General features: G+C 51.9%; 1 protein-coding gene across 1 annotated transcript in view; it reads right to left on the reverse strand.

Annotated features, from left to right (window-relative positions):
* The window catches only part of LOC121032694 (O-acyltransferase like protein), a 70055-nt gene that overhangs the window by 12994 nt on the left and 43506 nt on the right, over positions 1 to 13555 (reverse strand). Inside the window, exons 9-13 of the mRNA XM_040478485.1 lie at positions 10954 to 11119; positions 9445 to 9524; positions 5454 to 5567; positions 3804 to 3936; positions 670 to 856 (exon numbers count right to left, since the gene is read on the reverse strand). Coding sequence (XP_040334419.1) covers positions 670 to 856; positions 3804 to 3936; positions 5454 to 5567; positions 9445 to 9524; positions 10954 to 11119 — 680 coding nt within the window. The remainder of the gene's footprint in view (positions 1 to 669; positions 857 to 3803; positions 3937 to 5453; positions 5568 to 9444; positions 9525 to 10953; positions 11120 to 13555) is intronic.

Consider the following 13555-nt stretch of genomic DNA (forward strand, 5'->3'; position numbering starts at 1 on the left):
CTCTGGAAAGCAGTGTGGAGGTTCCTCAGAAAATTAAAAATAGACCTACCCTATGACCCAGCAATAGCACTGCTAGGAATTTATCCAAGGGACACAGGAGTACTGATGCATAGGGGCACTTGTACCCCAATGTTCATAGCAGCACTCTCAACAATAGCCAAATTATGGAAAGAGCCTAAATGTCCATCAACTGATGAATGGATAAAGAAATTGTGGTTTATATACACTATGGAATACTACGTGGCAATGAGAAAAAATGAAATATGGCCTTTTGTAGCAACGTGGATGGAACTGGAGAGTGGGATGCTAAGTGAAATAAGCCATACAGAGAAAGACAGATACCATATGGTTTCACTCTTATGTGGATCCTGAGAAACTTAACAGGAACCCATGGGGGAGGGGAAGGGAAAAAAAAAAAAAGAGGTTAGAGTGGGAGAGAGTCAAAGCATAAGAGACTGTTGAGAACTGAGAGCAAACTGAGGGTTGATGGGGGGTGGGAGGGAGGGGAGGGTGGGTGATGGGTATTGAGGAGGGCACCTTTTGGGATGAGCACTGGGTGTTGTATGGAAACCAATTTGACAATAAATTTCATATATAAATAAAAAAATAAATAAATAAATAAAAGGACCCAGTGTGAACCTGTAAGCAACCCCCCGTGCTGCGTTGTACCTCCATAGCCTTCCTGACATGCCAACAGGACCCAGCCCACGGCTGCCGCCCACAGGGTCCGGTGGAGGGCCTGGTACAGGGCAACGGCAGGTGAAGAGGTGACAGAAGTATCATCCACTGCATACGCCAGAGCAACCACTGCGAACAGGGCGGCCAGGGAGCAAGTCCACCCGAGCAGGGCCTGCGTCTACAGGGAAAGGAGAGACACGGGTCCAGCTCGTTGTGGCCATTGTCCATTTACTTCCTTTGACACGAGTTTACTTTCTGGTCACATTCAGTATCTATTTGTAAAGCCCGATCGGCGCCCAAAATGTCGCTAACGCAAAAGGTTCCGATTACTGGTTACGATGGGTTACGTTTGGGGTGCAGTGAGGGGGAGTGAGGTGTGTGACCATGGAGAGATCTTGGTGGCGACAGCAAAGTTCTGCACCTTGCTTGTGGTGGCGGTCACACAGATCCCCGCGTGATAAAATTGCACAAAATGGCCGTGAATCCCAAATAATTATTAAATGAAAGTTCAAGGGGGGGTGGGGGGGGAGGGAGAAAGAGAAGATAATGTTGGAGCCCGCTCTTGACCTCCCATTCTGTTCCTTAACCTAGTAAGGCTCCTTGATTGGTTCCGTTCCCACCAACAACTCAAGGGCCTCCGGCACCCAATCCATACATGGGCTGTACCCTAGTCACTGGGGTCATAAAATGGCAGAGGGAGTGGGAGAATGGAGAACTTTCTAGCTCAGAAAATAGCACCATGGGTTAAGTTCTATTGTGGGGCTCAGTTCAAGATCTTAGATTTTAGGTCATCTAACTCAACCTTTTTAGACCCAAATCTGTCTTCCAAGAGTCTCTCTTGCTTCTAAGCTTCAGTTCCCAGGTTGCCATGATAACGTCTCCATTGAACCAAACTAGCATCTTATCAGTCTACCATCTTGTCTCTAAAGGGAAGCTCTCCCCGCCTGGGCCTCAGATTCCTGCGGTAGGCTCTGGCTACATGGAAGGAAAGGCATTTCCTCGGGGGCTCTCCACAAGCCCCCCTTTTTAGGCTAGGATCCCCTTCACCTTTTCACTCATAATGCACACCGCCCCATCTCATTCCCAGCATATAACATATGCCCCCTGTTGCTTCCAGCTTGGACACTGTGTCCTTATTTTCTGGCTTCTAGAGGTTTGTGTTTGGTCTGCCCGTCCCTTCCACCTTGTTTCTCCAGCTCAGCTTGACTTGTGTTCTGGCTCTAGGCTTCCTGGTCCTGACTCAGCCCTCAGAGTGGTTCACAAATACTCGGTCCTTGAGGCACCTGGGTGGCTCAGTCAGTTAAGTGTCTGCCTCTTGGTTTCAGATCAGGTCATGATCCCAGGGTCATGGGATCAAGTCCTACATTAGGTTCTGTGATGAGTGTGGAGCCTGCTTGAGATTCTCTCTCTCTCTCTCTCTCTCTCTCTCTCTCTCTCTCTCCTGCTGCCCCTCTCCCCTGCTTGCTCACTCTCACTCTCTCTCTAAAATAAAATAAAATGAGGGGTGCCTGGGTGGCTCAGTCGGTTGGGCATCCTGCTTTGGCTCAGCTCAAGATCTCACAGTTTGTGAGTTCGAGCCCCGCGTCAGGCTCTGAGCTGACAACTCAGAGCCTGGAGTCTGCTTTGGATTCTGTGTCTCCTCCTGTCTCTGCCCCTCCCATGCTCATGCTCTGTCTCTCAATAATAAATAAGCATTAAAAAATAAAATAAAATAAACAAATGTTCTCCCCGCATCTTAGATTTCACCTCTGCCGCCAGAGGAACTTTTGTGCAGTTGAAGGGCAACACCAGCTAGTGTTTTAAATAGATTGCCCCAAGTGTAGATTTGAGATCAAGAGATGAGAAGAGCTTCACCAAAGTCAGCTGGACAAGCTAAGAGAGGACAGCAGAAGAAACGATCAGCAGGGATTCACTGGAAGCATAGGGCTTCACCAGAAAGAGTGGATATACAAGGGCTACGTGACTTTTCCTATAGGCTCGAGTTATGATATTCCCCTGTAGATGCACGATTCACTTGTAGATTACAACAGAGTGCCATTAAAGAGGCGCTTCAGCAGGGACTGGTGGAAGATTGCATGGGAGGAGTGGTCAATGAGGAAGACGAACCCGGCTTTCCAGTTTGAATCTCGAGTTTGGTTGGTGAATCAGAGTGATTACCCGCAAAGGAGCCAGGGGAAGGAATTTTACCTGCAAGGTAAAGTAACAGCTTCTTCCCCCTTAGATACCGCATGTCCTGATTCTCAGATGGAACCAATGAATCTGACCAAGAATCCTATCTGTAGAAACCAAGGAGCTCGTGCTATTAAAAAGTAACTATGGGGCAGGGGCACCTGTGTGGTTCAGTTGGTTAAGCGTCGGACTCTCGATTGCCGCTCAGGTCACGATCTCACGGTTCGTGGATTGGAGCCCCGCGTTGGGCCCTGTGCTGACAGCGCAGAGCCTGCTTGGGATTCCCTCTCTTTCCCTCTGTCTCTGCCCTCCCATACTGCCCATGCTCTCTCTCGCCTTCTCCCTCTCAATAAATAAATAAGCATTTTTAAAAAGTTACAAGACAAGTAACTATGGGAGCCTGGGTGGCTCAGTCAGTTGAGCGTCCAACTCTTGATTTCAACTCAGGTCATGATCTCATGGTTTGTGGAATTGAACCCCACATCGGGCTCTGGAGGCTACTTGGGATTCTCTTTCTCCCTCTCTCTTTGCCCCTCCTCAACTCTCTCTCAAAATAAATAAATACAATTTAAAAAATTAATTATGAAAACACACAAACAAGTAACTATGTTCTTTCAGAAGAGGGCCTTGCCATTGCAATCTCATTGGGTACGTTTTTCCCGTGTCAGGGATTTCTCTGGGTCTGTAACCAAGGCTCCAACGGGTAGAACACCGCTGGGTTCCAATTCTGGAGCTTTCTTAAAGGAGCTCCGTGAAGCAAGCAGAGAACCAGGCTTTCGCGAGAAGATAAGGTCTCTCTTATTCTCTGGCACCAAGAGACATTGCTAACGCAACACAACACAATAAAGTACTGAGCAGTCTGGTTCCTGCCCATGGCTTTGGAAGAGGCTGGCCGAACGGGCCACTCCCGTCCCAAACAGACGCGGCCCTTACAGTGAAGTATGGGACAAACTTACCTTGGTTTTAAGGATGTTTGCCTGGTGGTTTTGGTGCATGAAAATGCTCAGAAAGAGCCCCACGAGGAATGGTCCGAATCTGCAGTAGGGCTTCGTGTAGTACTCGGAGAAGTACAACACAGTCACGTTTTCACTGAAAAACAAAAGAACATGAGGCAAAAGGTCATGTTTGATCTAGACACGAAGAGAGGAATGTCTCAGATGTCCATCGGCACAATCGGCAAATCCAAAGGAAAATTTGGGGTGCTTTTGTTCATTTCCACAGTCGGATCTACAGGCGGTACCCTCAGGGTCCTGCCTTGTGCCACAGCTGGCCTGCTCAAGTTGCAAACGCCCCTGGGCCCCTCCACCCTGGACCCCAAGGAAATACGATGACCGAGTCCATTTTAAGGAGCTGGCACATCACGATAGCTCTAAAAAATGTGGTTTTCAGAAGTGAACGTCTTCGTGGAACGTCTTCGTGGTTGCTTGGGCCACATCCCCGGAGATTGTGGTCTGAGATGATGCTTGCTGGAAGCATCAGTGGGATTTAAGGTCTCCCCAGGTGATTCTCATGTGCTTCTAGAGTTGAGGACCTACTCTATTAGATTAGATGGGATTGGATGGGAATGAGCCTCTCTCCCTCAGTCACCTGGCAGGGCCCGCAGGGGCCAATGATATGACAGGAAGGGCATAGTGAAAAACCTGGGGTGTCTTCATTCATTCATTCATTCATTCCCCTCGCAAATACATGTGGAGCACAATGTGTGCGAGTCGCGGTGCCGCGCTATTTTGCATCGGGAGGTCCGCGAAGGCTGCTCTGAGAAAATGACACTTGCACTGACACCTGCAGGAAATGAAAAAGCGAGCCCTGCCAAGATCCGGACTTCAAAGGAAAAGCATCCTAGCGTGAGGGAACAGTGAGTGCAAAGGCCTGAGGAGAGAGCGTGCTTGGTGTGTGAAGGCTAGAAGGCTGGTGTGGCTGGTCCAGAGTCAGCACATAGGGGAGTGATGGAGGAGGTCAGACAGGGCTTCTACCGTGAGAGCAGTGGGCAGCCTTTGGAGGAATTTGAGCAGATGACCGACAGCATCTGACTCCCATTTGTATCACTCTGCCTGCTGCATTGAGAACAGATCAGCAGGAAATCGTGCCGCCGTTTCCCGCGTGAAGCACAGGGTGGTGATAAGGAAAAATCGTGATATAAACCTCACTGGGGAAGCAAAATAGCATAGCGGGTAAGGTCCTCGGTTCCACTCACACCTATGCCGCTTACTAGCCGTGTGACCTTGAAGGGATAACCCCCACTTCCGTAAATTTCAGTCTCTCCAGCCAATAATTGAGCTTCGGAGCTGCAGGTCGGCGGCGGGAGGAGAAACCCAATACAGCCGCGTGGGGGCGCTCCTTTCCTCCGAGAAACATTTCAACGGGCAGCCCACGCGTTCCCGGTACTTTCAGAGAAGACCCCCCAGCGCAAGTTGAAAGGGTCAGAAGTTTGGAAACAAAAACGCAATCAACTTTCCCATCCAGGCTGAACATTTCCCACCCAGTTTTTCCACGAGCCACCGCACACAGCGCAAACAGCCTGGCACTCGCTGAGCAGCCTCCCTGGGAGGTCCTGGCCATTCCGAGGGCAGGCAAGCAAGAGGGCCCGGCTGGGAACCGTGGGTTACCTTGCTTCTGACGGAGCTGCGACCGGAAGGGAGTAAGCCAGGGTGAGCAGAGCTGTGGCAGTGAAAGATGCCAAGAACAGCATGGCCCCGAGGAGGACAAGGACATGTTTACTTCTGCAAAGAGAGGACATTGACAGAAGCACTCTTCAGTTTCCTTCGCTGCAAAATTTGTGGCCACGAAAGACTTGAAAGCTTGGCAAATCAGAGGCACTTCCTGCCAGGCCTGCCTTTGAGAGAGGCTGATGTGGGGGCAGCTGTGAGTTAAGAGAACGGGCTTAGCCTTTAAATGTGACCATTTACTGGCTGTGCGACCCTCGGCAGGACCTTGAACTTGATTTTCCTCATCTTCACCCTGAAATGTACTGTGCGGCTCAAGATGTGACCATGCTTGGGAATGTTCCTTGCCACCCACGAAGCATTACGCGGACATACATGGTGGTTGACTCGGGAGAGAAAGGACTGTCAGGCGCAGGGGGACGCAGGGACGGGGTTAGGGTAAGAGGCGGTCCAGGGATTCTCCCCCCACCCAGATGCAATCTGAGACAAACATCTGGGTGCAGGGAGTCGATGTGGGGGTAGGAATGAGGGATGGCATGTAGAACAGGGAAGCAGGGAAAACTAACACAAGGATGTGCTGTCAAGGTGGCCAGTACTCAATTCTTCCAGAATGTTCTGTGGAAGATGCGCCTGAAAACTGTCGTGGAAGATGAAAGAAAGAGGCGTTTTCCCAGTGTCTTTTATCCCCCATGAGCCAAGGGTGGCTCCACGAAAGTTAATTCCTCCACAGTTTGGGACTACACGTGTGTAAGGCCAAGAAGGGTCCCGAAGGAGGCCCAGCTGTAGTATGTAGGAGGTTCTGGGGCAGGAAATGAGATTTAGGGACATAGGCTTTAGAGTTAGAGTAAGGCACTGGTTGCACCTCCTCAGAATCGTGAGGGTCGGGACAAAGACGATGTGCAGTAGTATAGAAGGAGTGTCAAACACAGGCGTAAGACAAGACTATCCAGGCATAACCCTGCCCAGATGGTGCCTTTGACAATCCCATTCCACTGCGTGAAGTTGCCACGGTTCTTCATGAGGAGGGGATAAGGGACCATTCGTTTATCATGAGTGAGGCAAACGGCAAATGATTTTCATCCAGAGTGCCAATTCTAGTTTAGTGTTAATGCTCGGAATGGAGGAGTGTTAGCTCGGTGGTGCTGTGATTGATTGGTAATGTCTGCTGTGAGAGTGGGCTGGGAAGGTATGAAAACAATGCTGTCTATTTACTGTTCCTTTTGCCAGACCATTTAGTTCTGCCCTCCTTGGATTACTGGCATTCTATACAAGTGTGTTCTCTAAAGGAAAACAGCTCTACCTTTTATATACCTCCCACCATTTAGAAGCTAAACGTAGTTGCACGGCCACAAGCTTGTATAGTGCTGGTTTTAGCTGAGGAATTGAAAATCTACCTTCCATGACAGCCTCTAGGAAAGATGCTGACATTGGGGACTCAGGGGTCTTAACTCACAAGGACACTCAAGTAGGTCCCCACCTACTACCTACTCTAGTAGGTCTAGAGTGAGGAGGTACTAAGAATTCATTGTCTTAGGTCAATGGTTAACCATCCAGTAAGGCCATCCAATAAAAACCTGCATGTACCCAAGTCAATATTTGTTTAACTCCCTGGGAGACTTGAGCCCAACCCATGGCACCTCCTCCCAGGAGTCAGACAAGTCTCCACGGGCTAACTGCCTCTATAATAAAACTAATAAAGCCTCCTAATCTAGACTGTTATGGGCTGGATTTTGTCCCTCCCTCCCCCCCCCCAAAATTCTAACTTCCATCACTTCAGAATGTGGCTCTATTTGGAGATAGGGTCTCTAAAGAGATAATGAAGGTGAAATGAGGTCATTGGGATGGGCCCTAATCCAATGTGACTGGTACCTTCATGAGAAGAGATGAGAAGACCGACAACCACAGAGCAAAGACCGTGTGAAGACGACCACATGAAGACACAGCGAGACGCCCCAGAAGAAACCAACCCTGTGCCAAAGGGTCCCCTCTGCCAGCTCGGGTCAGTGGTTGTATTTTCTGCCTGTTCGAGGGGACTCCTCCTACGACCGTGGGATTGAGAAAAGCCCAGAGCTTCAAGTGCCACACACTATCCCCATTCTCTCAAGAGGGTTGGTGCCTCAGAAGGGCCTGTTCAGGGGCCATATAGCCCAAGAGGAGGAAGGAATGGTCTGAAAAGACCCTGGTATTCTTTGAAAGCCTGTCAGCCCCCAGCACCCTGGCCAGGATGCCCCACAGGATTTTTCTCGCCGTTTCTTCACAAATACCTGTACCAGAAATGAGCACATCCTGCTGCAAATGCCACCTCCGAGGAGACCTGTGGAGGCTCGCCCTTTCTCCTCTGCCAGGGCTGCCGGGCCTGCAGAGGCCTCACACCTGCCCCACCTGTTCCCCGCAGGCGCTTGCCAAGGTCTCCAGAGCTCTTGGAGCAGCCATAGTCCGTCACAGAGCCGAGGCCTGCGACAGCCCCAGAGAATTGGGCCAGGTGCTCCCCTGCCCCTGGAGCTCTGAGGGTTTGACTGCCTTGTGGGAGGGAGAGTCCACCCCCGTGGAGGCCCTGGGGGCCTGAACAGGTCTAGCCTCCTGCTCGGGGAGCCCCTCTCCAGCAGCAGCAGGGATCAGCGATCCAGGAGTGTCCCAGGAATCCCCACCCTCTCTAAGGGGCTTGGGGAGGGAAGGGGAGAGGAAGGGAGGTCAGCATCCCAAAGCCACCTTGACCTACTCTCAACCTTCCTTGTCTGATCCACACTGAGGTGAGAGTGGGAGGGCACACTAATTCCTAATCCCCACTGTTCTCAGCGATTTCATCCTGGGAGGTGTGAGTATAAATCAAGGAGGCAGAGGGGTGCCTGGGTGGCGCAGTCGGTTAAGCGTCCGACTTCAGCCAGGTCACGATCTCGCGGTCCGGGAGTTCGAGCCCCGCGTCGGGCTCTGGGCTGATGGCTCAGAGCCTGGAGCCTGTTTCCGATGCTGTGTCTCCCTCTCTCTCTGCCCCTCCCCCATTCATGCTCTGTCCCTCTCTGTCCCAAAAATAAATAAACGTTGAAAAAAAAATTAAAAAAGAAAAATAAAAAAAAAATAAAAAGTGGTGTGGAAAAAGATCAGAAAGATAAACACAGAAATATTGACAGGGAATTCACCTCTTCTTGAGTGAGGAATGGGTCTAGGGTGATGGTTTTCCCCTCTATTCATCCTACTATCTTCCCATACCTCTTAAACTGAACGTGTATGTTAATAACAAAAAAAGGGAAAAATCTTTTAAGATATGGCATGGATATTCCACAAGCTATAAGTGTCCTCGTGAATTATTGAGGCCTGAGAGCTTTTCTAGAACTAACAAAAATTACGGTAATAAATATCTGATGAGGGGAACAGGTACACTGATGTATCGCTGGGGGCGCGGTAATTACTTCCCTCTTTCTGGAGAACAACCGCACAACATGCAACAAGCAGCAAGAAATCGTTCCTGCGCTTTGCCCTAGTCATTCCACTTGGAAATGGGTCCCCAAGGAAATGAACAGGAGGAAAAAGTAGTACGTTCAAAGACAGTCACTGAGGTGCCATCTGGAGTCATGAACCACTGGAAATAATGTAGATGCCCGACCATAACAATGGCATAGAAATCCTAAAACCGCGGAGTATGTGGATCGTGTCGCTACGCGGAAATGTTTACAAAGACAGGTGAATGGAAGAGACTGAGACTGGAGATTACACACGCCCTGATTACGACCCTGCAAAAACACAGAGGGGTGTGTGCAGGACGAAGCTTGGAGGAGAACGTGGAGAAAGATAAACAGAAAAGGATTCGGTGTCCACACTGCTCTGAAAAGTTCGTTTCCTAAATCGCAAAGGCTGCTCTGCCCAGAGCTGGAGCGCTTGCTGGGAGTGCCGTGGGAGAGGTCCCGTGGCCAGACCCGCCGGTCCCGGGGACACTCACTTTCTGTGGATGAGGACGATCGCCGGCGTGATGAGATGGCACTGAAAATCGTTGGCCAGGTACCACGTCCAGCCATTACACTGAAACAAGAGGAGCAGAGGTCACTCACCGGGGCCACTCGCTCACCTTCCTGGAGCTGGAGGCTGGGGAGGTGGGGGGGGGTGGGGGCCCGCGGTCCAAGGGAAGAGAAAGGAATTTGGGGCCACAGGATTTCACGTACCTCATCTCACTTAATCCTGTAAGGAGCCTAGGTGGTGAGTATTGTTATTGCCAGGTTACAAAAGGGAAATGCAGAGCTTTCTCTCTTGAAAAAAAGCAGTAAAAGCTAAGCTCCCAGGGCAGTTGGAGGAACTCAACTCCACCCCGTTACACGAATGTTAAGGGACAATTATCGTTTTGGTGCCCTCAGAGCCGGTAAGGGTCTCTGTTGTCCTCTCTTCCCTGCCTTGCCGGCCCTCCCCAGCCCCGGGGAAGGAATGTGCTCATCTAGATTGGAAGCCTGGCTCCAGACGAGCTTGTGCCGCAGAGCCCAGAGTTCCCACGCGTGACGGACGTGCGGTCGTCTGGCCAAAGCCACATCTTTCCGCAGGCTGTCCGGGTTGGTGTGAAATGAGCCAGTTACCTGCCTCATTCTTCTTCAACGTGACGAAGTTCCTGGGGGCCGCTCCCTCTAGGGCTCCGGAGGTAAAAGCCTCCTTGCTCCCTCCAGTCCCCAATCCGGTCCTCGAGAGCCCAGACTTATCCAGCACAAGCGACAGCTTTCCTTGTCCCAGCTAAAGGGAAGTGCCCAAGGTGGGGGATCCGTGAGACCTCCAGGCCAGACGGCCCTCACACGTCCACTTTCAAGGACCAAGGTGGGCTTTGCCTCAAACAGGTGGCTGGCTCATGTCCTCGCCACTGATTCCCACGTGGGGCCCAGGCCGGTCCGCACCTGGCCCACACGATTCAATTACCCCTATTTCACTTTCGTTGACTCGGATGTCATCGTGAGGATCCGAGGGCTTCGGGGGGAAGCCCCAGCCAGTATAGACAGATGTTGTGGCTCTGTCTGATCTGGCTTGAAACAGAAAAAACGACTCATTATGGCGCAGGTGAGGTGCAATGGTGCAATGTTCCATCCCAGTTACAGGCCGTCTGCGTGGAGGTAAAGGCAAGTGTCCTTTCTCTGTGGGGTGTGACATGGAACCTTGACGGAGCAAGGTTGGCCGCCTCCGGACACGCACCTGCACGGTTGGCCCCTCAGTGCCCACCACCCTGCTCCCTCCCTCTGCTTTTCACAGCAACTGCCCCTGCCAAGGCTGGTTTGGTAACACTCACCCATCCCGAGAGGCTAGTCTCCCTGCCCCCAGCCACCCCCTTCCTATGGCTTCACTGTTACTCCAGAGAAAGTGCCAGAAGAAAGGGCATCAGACCCAGGCCGGCCCTTGGAAAGTGCGCAAACCGTGTGAAGTGACACCCGCGTGGGCTCGTGCCCATCTGCCTGTTCCCAGCCCATGACGCAGGACTCACCGCGTTTTGGACCCACAGGAAATTATTTAGCAACAGCAGATTCGTCCACCACGCTCGCCGGCAGTTATCCACGTGGAACTTGGGCACTTCCCAGACGGGCCCCCAGGGAACAAGAGAGAACAATCCAGCCAGCAAGCACACCGAATACATGTGAAGGGGCTGCAACCTGGCAGGAAAGAGCCAGAAGAGAGAAGGTGACTCTCCACCGTGGTTCCATTCAGTCCCCGGGGTGAGCGACAGAGACGCTCTGAAACGGATTGTGCTGGGCGGGCGACCAGCTGCCCTCCCCTCAAACGTTCCTACGCTCGTGGGTAAAAATTCTTGAGCTCCCACCCCGGGGCTCCGGTGCTGCTGAGGCAAACGTACGTCAGTCACTGAGCAGGTGGTGATGAACTCGTGATTTGTGAGTTCGAGCCCCGCGTCGGGCTCTGTGCGGACGGCTCGGAGCCTGGAGCCTGCTTCTGTGTCTCCCTCTCTCTCTGCCTCTCCCCCGCTTGTGCTCTCTCTCTCTCTCTTTCTCTCAAAAATAAATAAATAAACATTAAGAAATACTCCTGTCAGGGGAAAAGCACCTCTATTTTACCGATGGGGAAATCACAGAAGTTTGGGTGACTTGGCCAAGGTGGCCCAACCACCCAGTGGCACTGAGATCTGCCACCAGCGCACATCCTTCCCCCTACGGCCACCCTGGATGACAATGCCTTTTCTCGCTCCTTCCCTCTTTTCCTTTCTCCCTCCTTGTTTTCTTTCTCCCTCCCTTCCTTCATACCCTACCTCCTTCCCAGCTACAAAGACGGTGGGGGAAAGGCACAGGTGTCCTTTAGAAACAGAATGCCAGCCCTATCTGCCACCTGCTTTAGACTCTCCAGCAGCCGCGTTTGTCAGTCAAAAGAAATAGCCACAATGAAGTCCAATAATATACTTTACGTAGCCCAGCGTATCCCGAATGTTATCGACAGGTAATCGCTATAAAAAAAACTAGGGAGCAGTTTTCCATCCTTCCTTCTTTGAGTCTTGAGAATCCCGCGTGCATTGTACGCTCACGGCACACCTCAGCGGGCCACATGTCTGGTGGCCACCTACTGGACATCGCTGGTGCAGAGTTTCGAAGCGAGGCCGTAGCAGGGGGGCGGACGCAATCCCGGCACGGATTCCGGGTGAGCTACGATCAACAGCCGTCTTTTAAAAGGACATATGTAGAAATTCCCAGTTGAGCACAGGGCCCAGCAGCACCTCCGGGCATCTCAGGCGGGGGGGAGGGGGGAGGGGAGGGTGTCAGGGCCCCGGGCTGGCTGTGACAGATGGGAAGGGCCGGACTGCTGGAGGTCCACACTCCAGCAGAGTCGTAGGGCAGCACCCAGCTGCTCCGTGGGCGCCGGGACCCAGACCTGTCGGCCCCCGGTGCTCCCCACGCTGATACATCCTTCATAGGCGTGCCTAGCAGACAGGAGGGCTGGGGGCATGCGGGGAGCAGCCTGGAATCGCAGATCACGGTCAGAGAGAAAGGGCTGCTGACTGGGCCAAAACGCATCTCCCCAGATCAGCTCAGACAACAGCCACAGAGCCCTCCCTGGGCCCCGGGCCCCGCCACATTAGCCATCTGACCGAGCTGTCCTACAGCTGCTCCCCCAGGCCTCGGGCTCCGCCTCCCAAGCCTTCCTTCCCACCATCTGTCGCCTCCCTGGGGAGAGTAAGTCACCCCCCTCCGCTCCCCTCTGAACGGAGTTCAGGTCAGATGCCCTCACGGGGGAGCACGGTACAGGCTGTGTCCTCCCCAGTTCGGCCTCTGAGTGGGGGGGGGGGGGGCGTGGGGGCAGGGCAGAGGCTGGGCCTCACCTTGAGGAGCAGAGCTACGGATATGCGGCTTCTAGTTCTGTCGAAATGCTCCTACTGAGAAAATCATGTAACTTCTCTCTTTCCTCTTCTAGGGGGGCGGGGGGGGGGGATGATGATTCCTCAGATTCTTTTAAGGAGCATCATGATTCCTGCCTCCTAAGGGTTTTTGAGAATCAAAGGAGATCAATAAGAAAACAGCCGGCAACATGGAAAGAATCGCATAAATGTAAATTGTTCTTCATTTTTGTCCAAGCTGCTGGGAGATTGAAAGTCTAGGAGGGTTTTCAAAGATTAAAAAGTGCAATATTGGCTGTCGTGCGAGGTACAAGAAGCAGGCATTCTCTTAGCCGGTGGGTGGGAAGGGAAAGTGGAAAATGTCCATCAAAATGTGAGATGCACTAAACCACCAATTCTAGAAATTTACCCCCAAACATGTGCACAAAAGTGTATTGATATTGAATCATTGTCTAAGATAGCAAAAGCTTGGGATTACCACCACACCCATTAACAGGGGCACGTTAGATTCACGACTGTCCACCCACACAGAGCCATCCCAGGCCACCTTTAAAATCAGTGGGGTGCCGGGTGCCTGGGTGGCTCAGTCAGTTAAGCATCCAACTCTTTGTTTCATCTCAGGTCATGATCTCACGGTTTGTGGGTCCAAGCCCCATGTCCGGCTCTGTAGTACAGTTTGGAGACCACTGGGGATTCTGTTTGCTCTCCCCCACCCCTCTCCCACTCGCTCTCTCTCAAAATAAATAAACTT

This window comes from Herpailurus yagouaroundi, unplaced genomic scaffold (genome assembly GCF_014898765.1).
Source record: "Herpailurus yagouaroundi ecotype Mexico unplaced genomic scaffold, PumYag 142, whole genome shotgun sequence".
NCBI classification, from domain to species: domain Eukaryota; kingdom Metazoa; phylum Chordata; class Mammalia; order Carnivora; family Felidae; genus Herpailurus; species Herpailurus yagouaroundi.